General features: G+C 52.8%; 1 protein-coding gene across 4 annotated transcripts in view; it reads right to left on the bottom strand.

Annotated features, from left to right (window-relative positions):
* Nucleotides 1–14,024: 14,024 nt before the first annotated feature.
* SLC44A2 (solute carrier family 44 member 2 (CTL2 blood group)) overlaps nucleotides 14,025–23,745 on the bottom strand; it is a 62,697-nt gene continuing 52,976 nt past the window's right edge. For 2 of the 4 annotated variants that reach the window (XM_075577454.1, XM_075577455.1), the window contains exons 21-22: nucleotides 23,428–23,512; nucleotides 14,025–15,055 (exon numbers count right to left, since the gene is read on the bottom strand). In XM_075577454.1, the coding sequence (XP_075433569.1) occupies nucleotides 14,949–15,055; nucleotides 23,428–23,512 (192 nt within the window). In that variant the 3' untranslated portion in view covers nucleotides 14,025–14,948. The other 2 variants (XM_075577452.1, XM_075577453.1) reach the window with 1 other exon arrangement.

Genomic DNA, 23,745 nt, shown 5'->3' with positions numbered 1-23,745 from the left:
AGAGAGAAAGAGGCAGAGAGAGAAAGAGGCAGAGAGAGAAAGAGGCAGAGAGAGAAAGAGGCAGAGAGAGAAAGAGGCAGAGAGAGAAAGAGGCAGAGAGAGAAAGAGGCAGAGAGAGAAAGAGACAGAGAGAGAAAGAGACAGAAAGAGAAAGAGACTGAGAGAGAGAAAGAGACTGAGAAACAGAAAGAGACTGAGAAACAGAAAGAGACAGGGAGACAGAAAGAGACAGGGAGACAGAAAGAGACAGGGAGACAAACAGAGAGAGATTCACAGAGAGAGAAATAGACTGTGAGAAAGAGAGAGAGAGAGAGAGACTGAGGGACAGAGAGAGAGAGAGACTGACTGAGAGAGACAGAAAGAGACTGAGAGACAACCTGAAAATATAAACAGACTAACAGAACTGGAAGCCCCGGGAGATGAGACTGTGCCAGCGATGTGAGCTAGGAGAGGCGTGTGAGAGAGATACAGACAGAACCGGAAACCCCGGGAGATGAGACTGTGCCAATGATGTTGTGGCGAAAATGGGGGTAATCAGCGCATTAATAAAGGCAGTGGGCTCGGCTGGTTACCCCTATTTCATATTGGGGATGAAGGGATTAATTTTATATGCTGTTCCCCTGTACCATTTTCCCCTATATGCATTGTTGTCCACTTTTTGCAGGCTAGTCACTACCTGCAGTGCTGAATAACAGGAGCCGTTCCATTAAGACTGCTAATTTAGGAACGGAGTGAGCCAGCACCCTGATTTTTGGTGTGCAGCCTCAGTGTAACACCCCAAGAACACATATATTAAAAATATAACTTGTGCAGATGCTCCTGAACCTGTTACCAGGAATGGGGAACATGTTTCAGGAAGTAGCTCAGGCAGTGCCAGGCCTCTTAGGTAGGATAGGGTTTCTTAGGGGGGTCCTAGTTGAGCTAGGGGCCCTGGGAGGTACACTGGCGACACACTTTATTCGAGCTTGGCTAGTCCCACGAATTCGGGTATACCCGGGTGTATTGAGGTTTGTGACTGTTTTCTGCCCGAGTGCATTGAGTTATTTTCCAGCAGGGATTGAAGCATTTTATTCCCGCTGGCTGCAATACTGCACAGTACATATATATATACTGCATTACAATTCATGAATTTATGCCATCTGGTAGACACGCGAAGCATTGCAGCCTATTAAATCCTAATCATTATCATTTAACAGATCAGCCGCCCGTCAGCCAGGCATGAACCCAGGCTGGGAAGGCAAATGCAACGGGGCTTGTCAGAGGTGAGGAGCGGCGCATTCCAGGTATCTGCCAGGTACATACCGGGTATTTGCTCGAATAAAGTGTGTCGGTGCAGTAGGCAGGCAGGGGCAGAAGCTGGGTCAAGGGTAGAGCATCCTAGGGCCCTGTTCTCAGACAAGCTGGGCAGGGCACATAGTACAGATCAGCCTGTGCATAAGAATATCTATGGAGTATCAGCAGAGGTGGCAGACAGTGTAGAGAGGAAGGCAAAGGGGGGGTCAGTCTTCAGCCTTCAGAATGGCCTCTGTGAGTTTTTCAGGGTGCCATTCAGGATGAGGAATGCTCTGACTGCCTCCCACAGCCTGGTCAGGAGGGCACTAGAGAGAGTGCAGAGGTATGTGGGGACATACAGGGAGACAGGGAGGACCAAAGTCGATCACATCAATATGCTCAAGGAGGACATAGCTCTGCCAGATCTCCTAGGGGAGGCTAGGCAGGGAGGTACCATAGAGCAGGTGGAGATAGAGGCTCAGCTGAGTGTCAGGCAGAGAGCAGATGCCAGGGCTATGCTAGAGAAGTATAGGGCTCTGTTCACGGACAAGCCAGGGAGGACACACATCACTGAGCACCCAGTGCTTACAGGGGATCTGAGACCTCTACATAAGCACGCTTATAGAGTGTCAGCAGAGGTGAAGGGCAGTATAGAGAGGGAGGTGGAGGAGATGCTGGCCCTAGGGGTAATTTTACCATCCCAGAGCCCTTGGGCTTGTCCGGTAGTCCTAGTGCCTAAGAAGGATGGGACCACCTGGTTCTATGTGGACTACCGGCAGCTCAATGCAGGGACGGTTTCAGATGCCGACCCCATGCCCCGCATGGATGAGTTGCTGGATGAACTCGCGGGGGCAAGGTATCTGACCACCAGGGATTTCAGTAAAGGGTACTGGCAGATCCCTTTGACCCAGGAGGCTAGGGAGAAGTCGGCTTTCATCATCCCAAGTGGTCTCTATGAGTTCTTAGTGATGCCATTTGGGATGAAGAATGCACCGGCTACCTTCCAACGCCTGGTCAATTGTTTGCTAGAGGGCATGCAAGGGTTTGCAAGGGCTTATCTGGATGATATTGCTGTGTTCAGTAACTCCTGGGAATCACACTTACTTCATGTAGCTGCGGTGCTAGCCAGGATTAGGGAGGCAGGTCTCACCTTAAAACCCACCAAGTGCTTAGTAGGGATGGCTGAAGTCTTATACCTAGGGCATAGAGTGGGTGGAGGGCACCTCAAGCCAGAACCAGCTAAGGTAGAGGCAGTAGTGCAGTGGCCCACTTCCAAAACCAAGAAGCAGGTCATGGCTTTCCTAGGCACCGCTGGCTACTACAGAAAGTTTGTCCCTCAGTATAGCGCCATTGCAACACCCCTGACTGACTTGACCCAGAAGCGACAGTCTGTGCTGGTAGTCTGGTCTCCTGCCTGTGAAGCTGCATTTCAGGCTTTGAAGACTGCACTAGCCAGCGCTCCTATACTGGCCGTTCCAGATTATTCCAAGAAGTTTCTGGAGCAGACTGATGCCTCAGACGTTGGCATTGGTGCTGTGCTCAGCCAGGTGGGCAAGGAGGTCAGGGAACCTCCAATGATGTTTCTGGGCCGCAAGTGGCTGCCCAGAGAAGTGGCAATATGCCACTATTGAGAAGGAGTGTCTGGCCATAGTATGGGCTCTAAAGAAGCTACAGCCCTCTCTGTATGGCAGAACCTACACTGTTATCACTGACCATAACCCCCTAAGTTGGTTGCAGAGGGTGTCGGGAGAGAATGCCAAGCTCTTGCGCTGGAGCCTGGCCTTGCAAGAATGTGACTTCACCATTCAGCACAAGAAAGGCAGTGAGCATGGGAACGCTGATGGCCTCTCCCGGCAGGACAATCCCCAAGACCTAATGACTTCAAAAACCCTCCGGTCAGCCCAACCACCAGAGGAGGTGGCCAGGGCAAACCTTGGGCTTTGAGTGGGGGAGATGTGGTGAAAATGGGGGTAATCAGCGCATTAATAAAGGCAGTGGGCTCGGCTGGTTACCCCTATTTCATATTGGGGATGAAGGGGTTAATTTTATATGCTGTTCCCCTGTACCATTTTCCCCTATATGCATTGTTGTCCACTTTTTGCAGGCTAGTCACTACCTGCAGTGCTGAATAACAGGAGCCGTTCCATTAAGACTGCTAATTTAGGAACGGAGTGAGCCAGCACCCTGATTTTTGGTGTGCAGCCTCAGTGTAACACCCCAAGAACACATATATTAAAAATATAACTTTGTCATAAGGGAAACATATATTTTGGATGAAGCGCCTTTCTGTTGGAGTTTTAAAATGTACCGGCAGGATGCTATTTTTTTCTGCCTGCCTTTGTAATGCATTAAGGAACAAATGTTATGCATAGATGAAAGACCCCAGATTCTTAAAGTGTCACTTAATCAGGATGTTTCTGAGTAGCAGATCCTGTTACTCATCCTAGATATTTCACACCTTGGGACTAAACTCCAGACATTGCGTCCCCAGAAATGAGTGGCCCCTTTTTACTTAGCAGTGCTGCCAAGCTGCTTACTGAACATGCTCAGAGTTACCTGGGCTGGCTGTAGGATTTGCCCATGTGACATGGCAGGTTCTGATAGGACGAAGATAATTCCTTGCCAATGGGATGAGGCTAATGTAATACTTCACAGGCCCTTATCCTTAAAAGGCCTGTACCCCTCATTCCTGTGCTGTTGTTGCTGTTGCTGTTGTTGCTGTTGCTACCTGATTTCTTCAAGCGGATAAGACCTAAGTACAGCGGCTACGATTCCAGAACGCAAGGGGTTAAAAACATCGCAACAAGGAAACTTGCCCTGCTTCAGGATTTCGTTAGCCCTGGGGGATCCAGAACGAATCCCAGAGAACCAGAAAAGACTTTGCACATTCACAGAAGGATTGGACTGGCTATTTATTTGGCAATTTGCAAAAGGACTACATTTTAAAAGACAATCTTCTGGTGCTTTGCACCTTTCTGGACATTATCCTCTGTTCCTCTACCCGTAAGTGCAATTATTAAGTTTATTCTGCAGTTGTCGTGTGTTTGCCTATCAAGGGAATAAATCTCAGTTTATTTTGCTCAACCTGTTCTGCTCAATCAGGATCCACGAAATATAAATGTGCTATTAAGTGCGTCTCCTGTCACAGATGTGAGCTAGGAGAGGTGTGTGAGAGACACAGGCAGGCACAGACAGAACTGGAACCCCCGGGAGATGGGACTGTGCCAGCGATGTGAGCTAGGAGAGGTGTGTGAGAGACACAGACAGATACAGACAGAACTGGAAGCCCCGGGAGATGAGACTGTGCCAGCGATGTGAGCTAGGAGAGGTGTGACAGAGACACAGACAGAACTGGAAACCCCAGGAGATGAGACTGTGCCGGCGATGTGAGCTACATTAGGAGAGGTGTGTGAGAGACACAGATAGAACTGGAAGCCCCGGGAGATGAGACTGTGCCAGCGACGTGAGCTAGGAGAGGTGTGTGAGAGACACAGGCAGCACACAGACAGAACTGGAAGCCCCGGGAGATGGGACTGTGCCAGCGATGTGAGCTAGGAGAGGTGTGTGAGAGATACAGGCAGGCACAGACAGAACTGGAAGCCCCGGAAGATGAGACTGTGCCAGCGATGTGAGCTAGGAGAGGTGTGTGAGAGACACAGGCAGACACAGACAGAACTGGAAGCCCCGGGAGATGGGACTGTGCCAGCGATGTGAGCTAGGAGAGGTGTATGAGAGATACAGGCAGACACAGACAGAACTGGAAGCCCCGGGAGATGGGACTGTGCCAGCGATGTGAGCTAGGAGAGGTAGCAGTTTTGTCCATTCCATCTATTAAAACCTTTCTCCCTGCCCTGCAGAGGTAAATGAGAATACTCACAGGTAGTGTTAGGACTGCAGGTTTATAACGCTATGGCCAAGGGGTTTAACTAAATGACCCTTACTCATGAGAATACACACATTAACTATTTATTTTGTCACGTTGGATGAAGCATTGGGTATTTTTGTCTTTTGTTGTATACATTTGGCCACGCTCAGTAGTACTCCTGACCCAAACATACATAGGATGTGGTGGGTGCTGGGGTTAGAGCTTGCAGGGATTGTGTAAGTGAGGAGAGGTAGAAGATAACACACACTTCCTGCTGCGTTGCACACAATACTCTGAAGTGAGGAGCGCCCACCCGGAGAAACTCACAGCTCTTATCCAGAACTTTAATAGTATAGAAGAGAACCAAAGAATAGCGATCCTTTGATGATGATATTTCTGTTATTCTTGGTCACGACCATCAGTCCATACGCCAGAGATTCCTCTATTTTTCCATTGTACAAAAGGGGGCTCGGGGCCCTCTACTTCTCTCCGGCTGCAGAAGTGGTTGCTGGTGACTAACATAACCCCATTTCTTAATGATCAAGGTGTATGCCGCACACATTCTATGTATATAAAGTGGCACTATACATTAGCCCCCCACCCCCACCCAACCCCTTACTTTAGCGCGGAGTCAAATGATACAGCGGGGTCATGTGACGTCACGTGACCCGTGGCATCAAATTTGCCACGGAGACGCGACCAGAAGCCGGCTGAATCTCGGTAAGTTGAGGTCGCGCGGTCCCCCCCCCCCAACATTTAATTTAAATGCCTTGGAGAAGTTATGTAATGTAATGTAATCCTTCTCCATTGAAGATTGTAATGGAACATTGCTGGGATGACCAAGCACGCCGAGTTTTCGATGGGGAGGTCAGTGTACCATCTAGGTCAGGTCAGGAAGAAGACAGCAAACAAGTTGATCGTATCCCCTACCTCCTCACCCAAATACCGCAGATTAATTGACATAAATTGAGATTGGGAGTATTGGTTCCTAGACACATGGATCACCACCCAACTGTCTAGGATCAGTCGTCTGATTACCGTACAAGTCTATGCATGTCTCCACTCGATTTCCTACAAGGGTTGACTTGTTGTTGAGCCACCAGGAAGAAAACAATATTTAAAGATGTAGTAGTTACCTAACTCTTCCCTACATCCCATTTCCATCCATCGATCCCATTAGTGTAGAGAAATACCTGGTCGTCACCATCTACTGCCCCGTCCTTTCTCGTCGAACCGGAGTGATTAGATCCGACGATGCACGCAGCAAAAAGGCAAATTTGCTTCTGGATTTTGAAGGGCGGGAGATGGTTGTGGGCCACTCCCTGTTCACAAGGCCCGTCTCACGGAAGGGGATCCTTCTCAGAGTCTTTATCTCTCCCCTTTAGAAGGTTCTACAAAAGGTCTAGCTTTGTCTCCAAAATCTTTACAAAAACCAGTGATCTCTAGAAATTGACGGAGGTCGTTGCGTGTTTGTGGTCGAGACGATCTTTGAATTTGTTGTGTTTTGTAGGGGCATTGCATTGTTTTCTCCTTAGTAGTTAGGTGTCTAATCCTACGGGAGGGTATGCAACTGAATTCGGGGACCGGGGTCTGGGTCCTTATCCCGTTTGCCTGGTTCCCATTAGTCAGTTCCAATTTCCCATGCTCCCAGGCGGAGCCATCCTTGGGCCCTGGCTCCCCCCCTCTGATTGGTCCATTCCTGATGCCCCTTCTCGCTCCCGAGAAGAAGAAGAGGAAAGGTCGGTGTTGTTGGTCTCCACGTTTCCAAATGGAGGCCGGGAAAGTCTACAAGCCGACGCCGATCAGAGCTCCTCAGTTGTTCTTGGTTGGTGTCCAGAAACCAATGGTACCAAGGCCTGTGCGACCAAGGGTCAACCCTAGTTACTGGGATACCAAAGAACGGCCATATCAAGGCGGCATCCAGGGTAAGCTAGCTTCAGCAGCGCCCTGCACCTCGGAGCCGCCCGTATTCCCCGTTCTTGCACTATTTTCTTTTGTGCTGGTCCCTGTTGGCTTCGGTCAAAATAAACCTTCATTTACTTAACCTCTGCATTCAGCAAGCCCAAGTAGTCTGGTCAACCCCATGCCGTGGATGGGACCAACGCCAAGTTTAGGTCTGACCCAACTAACGTAACGTCCCCACGTTAACCTTAAAGGACTTTGGTGGATATGCAAGGTTAGGGGGAACGCCTCACTGGGATTTCATTGCCCCTGGCGGCCGTTAGAGTTAACAAAGCGCTCTTTCTGGGAGAAAACACAAGTTAGCGTTACGTCAATAGCCTTTGAAGAAATATGGTAAGCATGAACGGGATTTTAGATTAAGCCACATATCCAAAAAATTCCCCTTCGGATGTGTGTCATTTTTTGTGTGTGTATTGTATTTTTTATTGAAAGCCTTGCATTACATATATTTGTCATCATTTGACCATAAATGGTCAATATTTCTTTGGTCATAAGCAGGTTATTTTCCTTTGACACGTTTGTATGACTTTCGTCTCTTTATTATATATAAAGCTAAACTATTGAACTTTGGTCAAAGCATTGTTTCAATTCAACATTTCTTTATCTGCAATACGTTCCTGTCCTAGAATTTGTACAACAAATAAAAAGGTATGTTCAATCGATAGTTAGTAATTAACGGCAACTCCTGCGACCGCGTTACCACCGCCACGCCACCGTCGACTTTTTCTTGTCTCCTGCGTCCCCCCTGGTGCAGCTCAACCCCCTTATTCGCGTTAGAAATAATGTACAATTGTATGCATTGTATTTAAGACACCAATAATCGTGTTGTCAAGTATTCATAAATACGAAAATTGGGAGCCACGCTCACATCGCGCTATAAGTGGATCCGCGTTGTAACGGATCGCGCTATAACGGGGTTGTGCTGTACCTAATCTTTATGTCTTTGTATTGTTTGTTATTTTCTCCTGTTCCTATTTGGTTCTCCACTCTCGGGGTCATATTTACTAGTCTGGATCTTTCTGCCTCCAGGTTGTGTATACAGGTAGCCCTCGTTTTCCGACGTTTCGCTTTCCGTCGGACGCGTTTTCCGACGGCGCGTAATGCAGTAAAAAAAAATAATAATCATTGTCCGCCCCGGTTTTCGTGCATCCGGCGGAAACCCGCCGCCGGTTAACATGGGTCCCGCTTTCCGACTGTCCTGGGTTTGCGGGACGCATTGTGTCGGAAAAGCATGGACTACCTGTATTGCCTTTGCATAAACTATATTGATATGAGTTTTTTTATGGGATATAAAGCTTGGGAGGTAATATATATATATTTTTTTTTTTAAATGTCGTTTTTCGAGAAATGTTCATGTTTTTGATTGAATTCTCCCTATTGGTTTTTTTCAATGGGCGATAATTTTAGCTGTTACGGAGGGGAAAGAGTTACATCTAGTGGAGGTTCAGGAGTATGACAGCTCTGTGGTGATGTTTTGTTAGTATTGTTAATTAAAGCTGCAGTTCAAGCTGTCATTTGAAAAAAAAAAAAAAAATCAATATGTGCTTTAATACAATCTGCACACTGACAAGTGATTTGCTAAGTTGCTGATCGATCCGTTCTCCTGTAATCGATCGCTGAAGATTCGGCTCGGGGTTCACTAAATGCATCTTGGGTCTTCTTCTGCTGCACTGACGGCCAAAGTTCTGTGAGGAAGATCATGTGACCAGGCAGGCACTAGATTCAATTGGTTGACTGCTAGAGAGAGGGCAGGGCTCAAAAAGGTGGGGAAGGGGAAGGGGATGTGACTTTACAAACGGTTGCTATAGGAACAAAAAAGCCTGTTACATTCGAATACATTAAAAAACAAAATACTACAAGTATTTTCTCATATTACAGAACTGATTTATTAAAAAATATACAAATGTAGGATGTTGCTTGATCTGCAGCTTTAACAGGATTTTCATCATCGCCCCGATTTAATGTACTATTATTATTAGGCAGAAAAGCATGTAAAGAGGTGCAGAGCAACTGTTAGCTTTTTGTTCAATACCAAACGGCCATATCTCATTTGAGTGGATGTGAAAGCACTATAAATACAGCGGGCCCCACTCACAGGGCGGGTTCCATTCTGGGCCGTCACCGCAAAGCGAAATTCACTGAAACGCGGAACATAGCATTTGCCATGTCCACCGGCAATTTTCTGTCTTTCCTACCCCTTCTGCGCATGCGCGGACTCGGCCGCTCTCCCTTCTGCGCATGCGCGAACTCGGCCACTCCCCTGTTCTGCGCATGAGCGACCTTGGACGCTCCCCCTTCTGCGCATGCGTGACCTCGGCTGTCCCTTCTGCGCATGGACCTCGGCCACTCCCCCTTCTGCGCATGCGCGGCCTCGGCCACGCCCCTTCTGCGCATGCGCAGACTCTGCCCTTCCCTTTCTGCGCATGCGCTAACTCGGCCGCTCCCTCGTTCTGCGCATATGCAGACTCGGCCACCCCCTTCTGCGCATGCGCAGACTCTGCCCTTCCCTTTCTGCGCATGCGCTAACTCGGCCGTTCCCCCGTTCTGCGCATGCGCGACCTCGGCCGTTCCCCCTTCTGCGCATGCGCAGACACGGCGGCCCCCCATCTCGGCACTGCGGTATTGGCGGATCGCCAAGAAGCAGGGCCCTACTGTACTAAATTTAGATATCCTATGGGTGAACAATTTACAAATACGTGTTTTATGCGAAAATAAATAAAAAATAAACTTAAATCGAGAAAAACTTTGTTAAATGAATGTTATGGGGAGAAATAAAGTGATCAAAAGCAGGGAAGTTCAAAAGTATACTGTCACGTAACGTATCATTGTATTACATATATATTGTAACAGCAGTTTGATTTGTTTACATCAATACAATATTTTTAGATATTCATTGTGTGCTCGCCTTTCTTTGTCAGGTTTCCCCCCCCAAAAAGAACATGAAATACAGAAGCTGTATTTCTCACAGTATCCTTCATCAGGATCCATTTTATCGACACGTTTTGGACAATAATTCTCGCTCTGTCTCAAGCACTTTATAACAGGCTTATCGTCTTCGCCAAACACCATTTTATAACCATGCGTTTGATGAGGACATCACGCCGTCACCAGTTTCAAATAATATTTGAGTATTAAATCATTCTTAAGTGTAATAATCTACTGTGACAGACTTATAATTGCTCAAATTTTCATGAAATTTTAGTTTTTTTTTTGCTGGAAGATATGGCGAAAAATACAAGTGGTCCCTTTTTATTCTGTGATTTGGGATAGCTACCCCTGATGAAGCTTAATGGACATGCGAAATGCGTAGGGTGCACTAGGTGGCGCTGTTTTCCTTATTCAGAGGAGATACAAGGCCATACGAACTTTGTTAGCCACCTTTGACGCTTGACGTCAGACGCCAGGAACCCAGAAGTGAACGAGGACACCGGGAGCCCTGCTGCCGCCGGCAGCTACAGCGCCGCGCAGGCACCATACCCCGCATGACGTTCCTCGCGCATTGGCTACAGAGCGGTGACTATGAGAACTACCGTTTCCTCTGAGGCCGCACTAAAATTACTTATGATGTAAGTGAGCATTGGGGGCGTCTGGCCCAAATTATATATCTTTTGCACACTTCTAAAAGATGGTTGTGCTCGTCTCTTTTCATGTTATTGTGGGTTCCCTTGTAGGACCTTCAAGAGCCGAGGAACCCAGCCTTCAGAAGATTAAGTACCGTGACCTTTTTTAGCAACCATATTTTATATTTTTCAATTGGGACTCACAGTATGTTTGGCACACATAAGTAGCATGTATGGACTGTATCACTGGGAACCCATCACTATGGTGTACTCTTGTGGATCATCTTGGCCAAAAACCGTTCACCGGCGAGACGTCAGTTGGTCTGACTTTGAGGGAAGGATGGGGGCTTACATGGTAAACGTATACCCATTAGTGATATAAGTGCTCTAGTGCAAGATCCATAAACTTGGTATATCCAGTATGTGATAAATGAAAACAACACACAATGGGGCTAGCGAGGTATAATCAACGGTTGATTGAAGTGTATATATAGTTGAAGTCCACGGGGACAATATATTCCCTGAAGGGCAAGATAGGCGGATGAAATCCTCATTAGGATAGTCCCAGAACTAGCAGCATAATAACAGGAAGAATTCAAAAGTGGTAAATATACTTACATCAATTGTACCCCATGTCTGTATCTCCTGGTGGGCGTGCAGCCAATAGAAGTCACCATAAACACAAATGGAAGGAATGGTGCACAGCCAGAGAGTGGATCCCAAAGGGATTGGATAAAAAAAATGGCGCTTTATTGAGCCATAGGTTACAAAACGGAGGTACACACCCTCCTACGTTGGATGGAGTTGCCTTTGGAGAGATAAGTTGCTAGCCAGATGAAGATACAAATATAGCTAAAATATATATATATTTGAACAAGTCAAGAGCAAATTTAACAGCAGAAGCCATCAGCAAAAGGTACCTAAACCGTCTACATCCGATTCCACAATTCATGCTGCATGACTCGGTGTACAAATCCAAAAGAGGAGACACTTCCACCATCCAAAGACTTCATTAGACCCTGAACAAACATCTGGTGATAAATGCTGCGTCCAACATGGAGACATCACGGTCTCCCGTGACATTTCCAAGTCCTCGCGAGCTGGATTGCAGTCCTACTCTGGGTATCATGGATCGAATTGCAAAAACAAAAACAAAATGGAGACGGTGAATCGAGTTGTAGAAAAACGGCTCAGTGAAGAAAAAGGCAGAGGGGAACGAGGCCACGCCCGACAACTGCCAAAAGACCGAGTGGCTCCGGAGAGGGAAATCCCACTTGGCGACTGCAGCCACCATGGAGAAGGTTTTCAGAGAAGTCCAACAATTTGATGGAAAAACCGTGCACACTGGTTGGATTGCATAATTGGATGATTGACGTTGGGCCAGTGGGCCGGTGCAGTGGCAGCTCCTCAACCACCTGCAATACTTTCCCCTCCCTCCTCCTGTCGGCGCCAGGATCCAACTTCTGCCTGACTGGAGGAGGGAGCGGCAGAGTCCTTGGACCGGCTCCTCACCTCAAGGTAAGAGTGAATGTGTGTGTATTGTGTGTTGTGAGTGAGAGGGGGGGGGGGTGTCATGGTGTCCAGACATCAAATGACACCGCGACGTCACATGGTGACGCATTGCCATGACGAGATGTCACATGGCGACGTATTGCCACGGCAGCACGATGTCGCGACGCTGTAGGGGGAAGGCCACTCTTCAAGGAATCGCACGGGCCCAGACTGTAGCTACAATCCACCCCTGGTTCAGAGTAACATAATACGACCACTTTGTGGCTGTAGGGGTGTAGCAAACCATGAACAACACACACAGTATATCCCACGTATAAGCTGTCCTGGAACCAGTTTCAATATTTTCTGCCAGCACTCCTCAGTCCAAGTTTGCCACAAATGTCCCTTTTCTTCGTGGCTTCCCAGCCAGCCGCCTTGGCAACAGCCCTTTCTTTCAGGTAGTCGAGAGGTTCCCCGGCTCCCCCTGCTAGTTGGTTTAGTCCATTACTTGTTCCTGCTTGGACAGGAAAGCACGGCTTTCTTTTGGGAACCAGCCGCCTTCAGGAGCCGCCAGTCATCCCATCTCCTGGAAGAATTATCATCATTTACCTCTCTCCCTCACTTTAGCCACCTACCCCCAGCTCCCCCTCCTTTGTTTTGGTTTGCCTTTTACAATAAAGCACAGAAGAAGAAGGACTCCCGTGTGCATCTACGTGGAAGCGAGTCAACTGCCTGGCTCTTCCTCTTGCCACAGGGTGCACGACTCAGAATAGGAACGGTTTGCAGACGGCTCCCAGAAAAACCCATGGAGCTGATATTTAAATACTAAACCAGACTGGAGCAACATCGAAATGCGATCGTTATCGTCCAAAGTACAGGAGCCGACGTTTCGTTCCGCTCTGTGTCGCACCACCCTGAGGAAGGCTCCGGAGAGCGCGAAACGTCGGTTTCTGTACTTGGGCCGACCAAGATCACATTGTGATATTCAGCCTTGCGGCGCGGTCTATCTGGTGACGTTATTTATCCATCCTCTGATTTGCCGTTTGATGCGTGCGCTAGCCATATAGTGGCCGAATACATCATTGGCGTGCCTGTTGTGCGCTGCCCACCCATCTCTGCACAGGACCCTCACATACCTTCTACTTTAACCAATCCGTTGCAAACACACACACACGTTACGATCTCTATTCCACGATGCCGATTCCACCCTCCAATCAGACACCAGCATGCATCACACATGCACCCCTCTGTCCAATCCAACGCCATCAATGTATGTTACGCCCCCTGTAGGCTGTTGAATGTAATCTCATGCGATATCCATTTGTTTGTTATGTGAATATATATATATATATATATATATATGTATATATATATATATACCCACACCGGGGGAAGGACCAGCACAGATAACATTCCAAGAGACACTGTTTTTAAAGTAATCCTTGCTTCATTCATTGTAACATCGCCGGAAGAAGAGATCAGTGTATCTCGAAAGCTCGCACAAATAAAAGCATTTCGTTAGCCACAGAACGGTATCATCTATTTATTTTTTGATTATATATATATATATATATATCTCTTTGGGAATAGCTTGCGTCTTACTATGTAGTAAAACCATCTGAAGAATGACTCTGGGGTTGGTGTCTCTTGTGTAAGAAAACACACACAGTCAGTTAGTTAAGACTAGTATTAATCGGACGGAAATAAAAACCATGAGTGAAACCATTTTTTCTCCCCGGGCGATAAAATGAAAATCGGCGTGAAGCCAAATGACATGGCTGAGCGGATAATCGTGCTGGAAACTCAGTCTGTGTTAATCACACCACCGATAACCACGATAAAAGAAAAAAAAAAGAGAAGGTTTTATACGTGTATATACAAAAAAAAAATGTTTATTTCAGTACACTGTTCCAAGCGGACAAATAAAATAAAACATGTTTATACAAACAGCACAGGCGTCAACTTTGGGGGCCGGGAGGGGGGGGGGGGGAGTTCCGTAAACATATTAGATGGTATTAAGCATCTATATACAAAAAAAGAAGAACATTTTCCATGCGGTTACAGGAAGAACACACACACAAGTGCACACGCGCACACGCACACGCCTTAAATCCTTCACTTGCAGCAAAGAGGGTCAGAGAATGGAAAAGAAAAACCCTCCCCCGATGTTACACGCACACGCGGTTTTGTGAACGCAGCTTTGGTTATTGAGCGGAGAAGGTCAGTCAGTGAAGGTCCCGTCCCCAGGCGGCAGACTCCAACAGAGAGAGTTTCGTGATGGTATTAGGGTGTATGCTAAATGTGTCTGGTAAACCCCAAGCACTGCCAGAGGTGTGTGTCTGTGTGTGTGCATATACACACAGTATAGATGTGCATATAAATATACACCAACATGGAAGAGTGTGTGTGTGTATATACACACACACACATACATACATACATACATACGCACACACAGTATAGATGTGCATATAAATTCACACACACACACACAAAAATCCCCCTTGTGAGCACATGCACACGTCTCAGACACGTATGCAATCCTGTCTTTCCCAATCATCTCTTAGCATACAATGCTTCCACTGGAGCAAGGGATTGTGGGTAATGACATCCAATTGAGCACTTCGTGTGCGTGTGTACACACAAACACATATGCACGTATACACACGTACACACACACACACACACACACACACACACACACAGCACTATGTATTTGTGTAATACATTGACCTTCGCTCCTCCTCTCTCTCGGGGGGGGGGGAGCAGTCCTGGATAAAACGCGAGCGGCGCGGGTTCTATTTATCGTCCGCAGCGACGTTCTTCTTGTTGAGAAGTTTCTGCAGGTTCGGCGACATGAAGTATGGTTTCTCCGCCGAGCCGTCGTTCCGCTCGATGTCTTCCACTGCGCGGCGAGGGAGGGAGAGAGATATATATATATAAATAATACGTGGCGTCAATGACGGGGAGGGGACACGGCTCCTGCGATCGTTCTAACAAGGCACTGGGTGTTTGTAGGAAGGCTGGGTTACATACATGAAGTATCACGCATGTAAGTGGGGGGGGGGGAGGGGAGGGCGAGTTCACGTCGGACAGGCCTGCAGTGCGTGGACGCACAGTTTGTGTCACTGATCTTGCCGTGTGTTGCAGGCAGCGTGGGCGGGCGTCAGAGAGACAGTCTCACTTACCCGGCACTTTTAAAAAGGTGGCTGAAAAATCAGGTAAAAAAAAAAAATGTGGGGGCAGAAGATTTGGGGTTTCTCCCCGCCCCTCCCCCCCTCCGCCCCTTCAGAAGGTTCAGTAATGCAGTTTTGCAGCTCCTTCATGAACACACACACACATTGTAAGGGAATACACACACACAGGAATAGCAGAGTGAGAGTGTGAGAGAGAATAGAGAGTGGGTGAGAGAATACACAGAAATGTGAGAGAGAGTGTGAGAGAAATGATACACACCGACATAGGAAAGAGTGAGTGTGAGTGAGAGAATACACACAGGAATAGGAGAATAGGCACATATAGTATTTAAAGACACACACACACACACACGGAAGTGACCCACTAATGTGACCAACAGAACAAGGTAAAAGAAATGTACAATTGCAGCCACACGGGCTCATCCCCACGTCTCTATTTCCAAGATGAAAAAGTCTCTGCATCCTGCTGTGTCCTTTCCTACACACCACACAACTCCAGGCCTTGTCTCTCCCCCCCCCCCACACCAGGTCAGGTTTTCAGGATATCCGTGCTTCAGCACAGGTGGCTCAATCAGCGGGTCAGAAGACTGAGCCACCTGTGCTGAAGCGGGGATATATTCTAAAAACCCGATCTATTGGAGGGGAGGTTATTTCACCCCAGCTAACGGATACATCATGCGTTTACGTGACATAATTATCATTAATCTTCATACGTTACAACTAGCGCAGGGGGGGGGTTAACTCCAGTCCTCAAGGGCCACCAACAGGTCAGGTTTTCAGGATATCCCTGCTTCAGCACAGGTGGCTGAGAGTCTACGACTGACCAGCCGATTGCGCCACCTGTGCTGAAGCAGGGACATCCCGAAAACCTGACCTGTTGGGGGGTGGAAGTAGAGCCCCCCCCCTTGGGGTGCATAGTATAGGGACGCAGAGACGTGGTCACCGTGGGAATGGAGACGTGGGGTTTATCCGTAGGGGGAATGAGTCCGTGTGGCTGTAACCCCACATTTATCTCACCTGGTTCCGTGGGTTATCTGCTCACTTATTGTGTTAAAGGTTACGTGTTAGGTGAAGTCACAAGGGGGAGGGGGGGCTACACACACACACCCACACGCACACACGCACACAGAGGACAGAGACAGACACACACACACACACACAGGACAGAGGACAGAGACACACACACACACACAGAGGACAGAGACACACACACACACACACACACACACACACACTAGACAGACAGAGACACACACACACACACATTGGACAGAGACACACACACACACACATTGGACAGAGACACACACACACATTGGACAGAGACACACACACACACACACACTGGACAGAGACACACACACACACACACTGGACAGAGACACACACACACACACACTGGACAGAGACACACACACACACACACTGGACAGAGACACACACACACACACACACACACACACACACACACACACACACACTGGACAGAGACACACACACACACACAGAGGACAGACACACAGAGGACAGACACACACACACACACACACACACACACACACATACACAGAGAGACACACACACACAGGACAGAGAGACACACACACACACACACACAGGACAGAGACACACACACACACACAGGACAGAGACACACACACACACACACAGGACAGAGAGACACACATACACACACACATATAGAGGACAGACAGACAGACACAAACACACACACACCTAGGACAGACACACACACACACACAATTTCTTGCCTAAGTGAGACTGCCCCTCTAACGCGCGGCTTTATTTAACGGCAGCCCTCTGCGTTAGCCATCGGCTGCCAGGCGAGAGGCCGTGTGGCGGCCATCTTGAAAATGGGCAAACACCCCAGTCCCGACACCTACCGATCTCTCTCCTGGATACAGTGTTTGGGGGAGCGGGGGAGGGGGTGTTTGGGGGAGCGGGGGAGGGGGTCTGTGGGTTTAGGAGTCCAAAACGAGAGCAGAGAATGGGACGAGGGGGGCGGGGGAGGGAGACGGAGGCTGTAACCCTTTGGTTCCAGACGTGAAGGGGTTAACCGCCGCCCTCCTCAGCTTTGGCTGTCGCTGGGTTTTAGGGTCCCCGGGTCCGCTTTGAGCAGGATATGGCTGAGCTGCGGGGACATGTAATAGGGGCGCTCCAAGGAACCGTCATTCCTCTCCAAATCTTCACCTGGTTTGTACAACAACCCCGGAGGCAGGACGCGGGGGAGAGTGGGGGAAAAGGGCGGGGGGAGGGAAGAGGGGAGGGAAGGAAAGGGGCAGGGGGGGGAGGGAGAGAGGGAAAAGGGCAGGGAGGGGGGGGGGGGGCGAGAGGGAAAAGGGCAGGACGCGGGGGAGAGGGAGGGAAAAGGGCAGGGGGGGGAGGGAAAGAGGGAAAAGGGCAGGGGGGGAGGGCGAGAGGGAAAAGGGCAGGGAGGGGGGGGCGAGAGGGAAAAGGGCAGGGAGGGGGGGCGAGAGGGGAAAAGGGCAGGGGGGGAGGGAGAGAGGGAAAAGGGCAGGGGGGGGAGGGAGAGAGGGAAAAGGGCAGGGGGGGGGGGGCGAGAGGGAAAAGGGCAGGGAGGGGGGGGGCGAGAGGGAAAAGGGCAGGGAGGGGGGGGGCGCGAGAGGGAAAAGGGCAGGACGCGGGGAAGAGGGAGGGAAAAGGGCGGGGGGGGGAGGGAGAGAGGGAAAAGGTCAGGGGGTGGAGGGAGGGAAAAGGGCAGGAGGGGGAGAGAGGGAAAAGGGCAGGGGGGGGCGAGAGGGAAAAGGGCAGGGGGGGCGAGAGGGAAAAGGGCAGGGGGGGGGAGAGAGGGAAAAGGGCAGGGAGGGGGGGAGGGGAGAGAGGGAAAAGGGCAGGGAGGGGGGGAGGGCGAGAGGGAAAAGGGCAGGATGCGGGGGAGAGGGAGGGAAAAGGGCAGGGGGGGAGAGGGAAAAGGGCAGGGGGGGGAGAGAGAAGGAAAAGGGCAGGACGCGGGAGAGAGGGAGGGAAAAGGGCAGGACGCGGGAGAGAGGGAGGGTAAAGGGCAGTGGGGGGAGAGAGGGAAAAGGGCAGGGGGGGGGAGAGAGGGGAAAAGGGCAGGGGGGGGAGAGAGGGAAAAGGGCAGGGGGGGGAGAGAGGGAAAAGGGCAGGGGAGAGAGAGAGGGAAAAGGGCAGGGGGGGGAGAGCGGGAGAGAGAGAGGGAAAAGGGCAGGGGGGGTAGGAGGGAGGGAGGGGAGCGAGAGAGAAGGAGGGGGGGTAGCGAGAGAGAAGGAAGGGGGTAGCGAGAGAGAAGGAAGGGGGGGAGCGAGAGAGAAGGAAGGGGGGGGAGCGAGAGAGAAGGAGGGGGGAACGAGGGAAAAGGGCGGGGGGGGGAGAGGAGGGGAGGGGGAGCGAGAGAGAAGGAGGGGCGGGGGAGCGAGAGAGAAGGAGGGGGGGAGCGAGAGAGAGAAGGAGGGGGGGAGCGAGAGAGAGAAGGAGGGGGGGAGAGAGGGAAAAGGGCAGGGGGCGGGAGAGAGGGAAAAGGGCAGGGGGGGGGGCGAGAGGGAAAAGGGCAGGGGGGGGGCGAGAGGGAAAAGGGCAGGGGGGGGGGCGAGAGGGAAAAGGGCAGGGGGGGGCGAGAGGGAAAAGGGAAGCGGGGAGAGAAGGCGGGGGGGAGCGAGAGAGAAGGCGGGGGGAGCGAGAGAGAAGGAGGGTGGGGGAGCGAGAGAGAAGGAGGGTGGGGGAGCGAGAGAGAAGGAGGGGGGGAGCGAGAGAGAAGGAGGGGGGGAGCGAGAGAGAAGGAGGGGGGGAGCGAGAGAGAAGGAGGGGGGGAGCGAGAGAGAAGGAGGGGGGGAGCGAGAGAGAAGGAGGGGGGGAGCGAGGGAGAAGGGGGGTAGCGAGAGAGAAGGGGGGTAGCGAGAGAGAAGGAGGGGGGAGCGAGAGAGAAGGAGGGGGGAGCGAGAGAGAAGGAGGGGGGAGCGAGAGAGAAGGAGGGGGGAGCGAGAGAGAAGGAGGGGGGAGGAAAAAGGGCAGGGGTGGGGAGAGGGAAAAGGGCAGGGGGGGAGAGGGAAAAGGGCAGGGGGGGAGAGGGAAAAGGGCAGGGGGGGAGAGAAGGAGGGGTGGGGGAGCGAGAGAGGAGGGGGGGAGCGAGAGAGAAGGAGGGGGGGAGCGAGAGAGAAGGAGGGGGGGAGCGAGAGAGAAGGAGGGGGGGGAGCGAGAGAGAAGGAGGGGGGGAGCGAGAGAGAAGGAGGGGGGGAGCGAGAGAGAAGGAGGGGGGGAGCGAGAGAGAAGGAGGGGGGGAGCGAGAGAGAAGGAGGGGGGGGAGCGAGAGAGGAGGGGGGAGCGAGAGAGAAGGAGGGGGGGAGCGAGAGAGAAGGAGGGGGGGAGCGAGAGAGGAGGGGGGGAGCGAGAGAGAAGGAGGGGGGGGAGCGAGAGAGAAGGAGGGGGGGGAGCGAGAGAGAAGGAGGGGGGAGCGAGAGAGGAGGGGGGGAGCGAGAGAGAAGGAGGGGGGGGAGCGAGAGAGAAGGAGGGGGGGAGCGAGAGAGAAGGAGGGGGGGAGCGAGAGAGACGGAGGGGGGAGGAAAAAGGGCAGGGGTGGGGAGAGGGAAAAGGGCAGGGGGGGAGAGGGAAAAGGGCAGGGGGGGAGAGGGAAAAGGGCAGGGGGGGAGAGAAGGAGGGGCGAGGGAGCGAGAGAGAAGGAGGGGGGGAGCGAGAGAAAAGGAGGGGGGGAGCGAGAGAGAAGGAGGGGGGAGCGAGAGAGAAGGAGCGGGGGAGCGAGAGAGAAGGAGGGGGGGAGCGAGAGAGAAGGGGGGTAGCGAGAGAGAAGGAGGGGGGAGCGAGAGAAAAGGAGGGGGGGAGCGAGAGAGAAGGAGGGGGGGGAGCGAGAGAGAAGGAGGGGGGGGAGCGAGAGAGAAGGAGGGGGGGGAGCGAGAGAGAAGGAGGGGGGGAGCGAGAGAGAAGGAGGGGGGGAGCGAGAGAGAAGGAGGGGGGGAGCGAGAGAGAAGGAGGGGGGGAGCGAGAGAGAAGGAGGGGGGGAGCGAGAGAGAAGGAGGGGGGGAGCGAGAGAGAAGGAGGGGGGGAGCGAGAGAGTAGGAGGGGGGGAGCGAGAGAGGAGGAGGGGGGAGCGAGAGAGAAGGAGGGGGGAGCGAGAGAGAAGGAGGGGGGAGCGAGAGAGAAGGAGGGGGGGAGAGAGAGAGAAGGAGGGGGGGAGCGAGAGAGGAGGGGGGGAGCGAGAGAGAAGGGGGGGAGCGAGAGAGAAGGGGGGGGAGCGAGAGAGAAGGGGGGGAGCGAGAGAGAAGGAGGGGGGGAGCGAGAGAGAAGGAGGGGGGAGCGAGAGAGAAGGAGGGGGGAGCGAGAGAGAAGGAGGGGGGGGAGCGAGAGAGAAGGAGGGGGGGAGCGAGAGAGAAGGAGGGGGGGAGCGAGAGAGAAGGAGGGGGGGGAGCGAGAGAGAAGGAGGGGGGGAGCGAGAGAGAAGGAGGGGGGAGCGAGAGAGAAGGAGGGGGGAGCGAGAGAGAAGGAGGGGGGGAGCGAGAGAGAAAGAGGGGGGAGCGAGAGAGGAGGGGGGGAGCGAGAGAGAAGGAGGGGGGAGCGAGAGAGAAGGAGGGGGGAGGAAAAAGGGCAGGGGTGGGGAGAGGGAAAAGGGCAGGGGGGGAGAGGGAAAAGGGCAGAGGGGGAGAGGGAAAAGGGCAGGGGGGGGGAGAGGGAAAAGGGCAGGGGGGGGAGAGGGAAAAGGGCAGGGGGGGAGAGAAGGAGGGGCAGGGGAGCGAGAGAGAAGGAGGGGGGGGGACCGAGAGAGAAGGAGGGGGGGAGCGAGAGAGAAGGAGGGGGGAGGAAAAAGGGCAGGGGTGGGGAGAGGGAAAAGGGCAGGGGGGAGAGGGAAAAGGGCAGGGGGGGAGAGGGAAAAGGGCAGGGGGGGAGAGAAGGAGGGGCGGGGGAGCGAGAGAGAAGGAGGGGGGGGAGCGAGAGAGAAGGAGGGGGGGGAGCGAGAGAGAAGGAGGGGGGGGAGCGAGAGAGAAGGAGGGGGGGAGCGAGAGAGAAGGGGTAGCGAGAGAGAAGGGGGTAGCGAGAGAGAAGGAGGGGGGGAGCGAGAGAGAAGGAGGGGGGAGCGAGAGAGAAGGAGGGGGGAGGAAAAAGGGCAGGGGTGGGGAGAGGGAAAAGGGCAGGGGGGGAGAGGGAAAAGGGCAGGTGGGGAGAGAAGGAGGGGCGGGGGAGCGAGAGAGAAGGAGGGGGGGAGCGAGAGAGAAGGAGGGGGGGGAGCGAGAGAGAAGGAGGGGGGGAGCGAGAGAGAAGGGGGTAGCGAGAGAGAAGGAGGGGGGGAGCGAGAGAGAAGGAGGGGGGGGAGCGAGAGAGAAGGAGGGGGGGAGCGAGAGAGAAGGAGGGGGGGAGCGAGAGAGAAGGAGGGGGGGAGCGAGAGAGAAGGAGGGGGGGAGCGAGAGAGAAGGAGGGGGGGAGCGAGAGAGAAGGAGGGGGGGGAGCGAGAGAGAAGGAGGGGGGAGCGAGAGAGGAGGGGGGGAGCGAGAGAGAAGGAGGGGGGGAGCGAGAGAGAAGGAGGGGGGGAGCGAGAGAGAAGGAGGGGGGGAGCGAGAGAGAAGGAGGGGGGAGGGAAAAGGGCAGGGGTGGGGAGAGGGAAAAGGGCAGGGGGGGAGAGGGAAAAGGGCAGGGGGGGAGAGGGAAAAGGGCAGGGGGGGAGAGGGAAAAGGGCAGGGGGGGAGAGAAGGAGGGGCGAGGGAGCGAGAGAGAAGGAGGGGGGGAGCGAGAGAGGAGGGGGGGAGCGAGAGAGAAGGAGGGGGGGAGCGAGAGAGAAGGAGGGGGGAGCGAGAGAGAAGGAGGGGGGGAGCGAGAGAGAAGGGGTAGCGAGAGAGAAGGAGGGGGGAGCGAGAGAGAAGGAGGGGGGAGCGAGAGAGAAGGAGGGGGGGAGCGAGAGAGAAGGAGGGGGGGAGCGAGAGAGAAGGAGGGGGGGAGCGAGAGAGAAGGAGGGGGGGAGCGAGAGAGAAGGAGGGGGGGAGCGAGAGAGAAGGAGGGGGGGAGCGAGAGAGAAGGAGGGGGGGGAGCGAGAGAGAAGGAGGGGGGGGAGCGAGAGAGAAGGAGGGGGGGAGCGAGAGAGAAGGAGGGGGGGAGCGAGAGAGAAGGAGGGGGGAGCGAGAGAGAAGGAGGGGGGAGCGAGAGAGAAGGAGGGGGGAGCGAGAGAGAAGGAGGGGGGGAGCGAGAGAGAAGGAGGGGGGAGGAAAAAGGGCAGGGGTGGGGAGAGGGAAAAGGGCAGGGGGGGAGAGGAGGGGGGGAGCGAGAGAGAAGGAGGGGGGGAGCGAGAGAGAAGGAGGGGGGAGCGAGAGAGAAGGAGGGGGGGAGCGAGAGAGAAGGAGGGGGGGAGCGAGAGAGGAGGGGGGAGCGAGAGAGGAGGGGGGAGCGAGAGAGGAGGGGGGAGCGAGAAAGGAGGGGGGAGCGAGAGAGGAGGGGGGAGCGAGAGAGGAAAGGGGGGAGCGAGAGAGGAAAGGGGGGAGCGAGAGAGAAGGAGGGGGGAGGAGCGAGAGAGAAGGAGGGGGGAGGAGCGAGAGAGGAGGGGGGGAGCGGGAGAGAGAGAGGGAAAAGGGCAGGGGGAGAGCGGGAGAGAGAGAGGGAAAAGGGATGGGGGGGAGAGAGGGAAAAGGGCAGGGGGGGGGAGAGAGGGAAAAGGGCGGGGGGGGAGGAGGGAGGGAGGGAGGGGAGCGAGAGAGAAAGAGGGGGGGAGCGAGAGAGAAGGAGGGGGGGGAGGAGCGAGAGAGAAGCAGGGGGGAGCGGGGCAGCGAGAGAGAAGGAGGGGGGGAGCGAGAGAGAAAAAAGGTTGAGAGAGAAAAGGGGGAAAGAGAGAGAAGGGGCAAAGAGGGGGGTAAGAGAGAGAAGAGGGGGAGAGAAAGATAGAAGGGGGGAAGAGAGACAAAGGGGGGGGAGAGAAAGAGAACATGAAATTAGCACAGGACAGACCATCACCTTATTAAATGCAAGTATTAAATGCAAGAAAAAAGAAAGGTTAGAAAGATATTAGATTGCAAGCTCTGCCGGTCACACTTTCCTCCCTCCCTCCCCCCAGCGGCAGGCGCTCACTTAGCGGCACAACGCCGGTACTTACAGAAACACAGGAACAGCGTGTCCACACACATCCCGTACACGCTGAAGAAGCCGTGGGCGATGAGGTAGGATCCCACAATCACCGTCTGCGGGAAGAGGCGGCGGTTACGGTGTTAACGCGCAGAGTTCAAGGGTCGCCGCCACAATTAAAAGCAGTGACATATATATAGACTGAAATTGCAATATATTCGATATATATATATATATATATATATATAAAACAAAATAATACCACCGCTGACAAAAAGGGGCCATCCCAAAAATCACCCCGCTGCAAAGAAATGCAGCAATCTGATGGTCTTCCTTACACTGATCTAAC

Source organism: Ascaphus truei, chromosome 20 (assembly GCF_040206685.1).
Source record: "Ascaphus truei isolate aAscTru1 chromosome 20, aAscTru1.hap1, whole genome shotgun sequence".
Classification (NCBI taxonomy): domain Eukaryota; kingdom Metazoa; phylum Chordata; class Amphibia; order Anura; family Ascaphidae; genus Ascaphus; species Ascaphus truei.
This window is presented reverse-complemented; position numbering and strand designations above follow the sequence as displayed.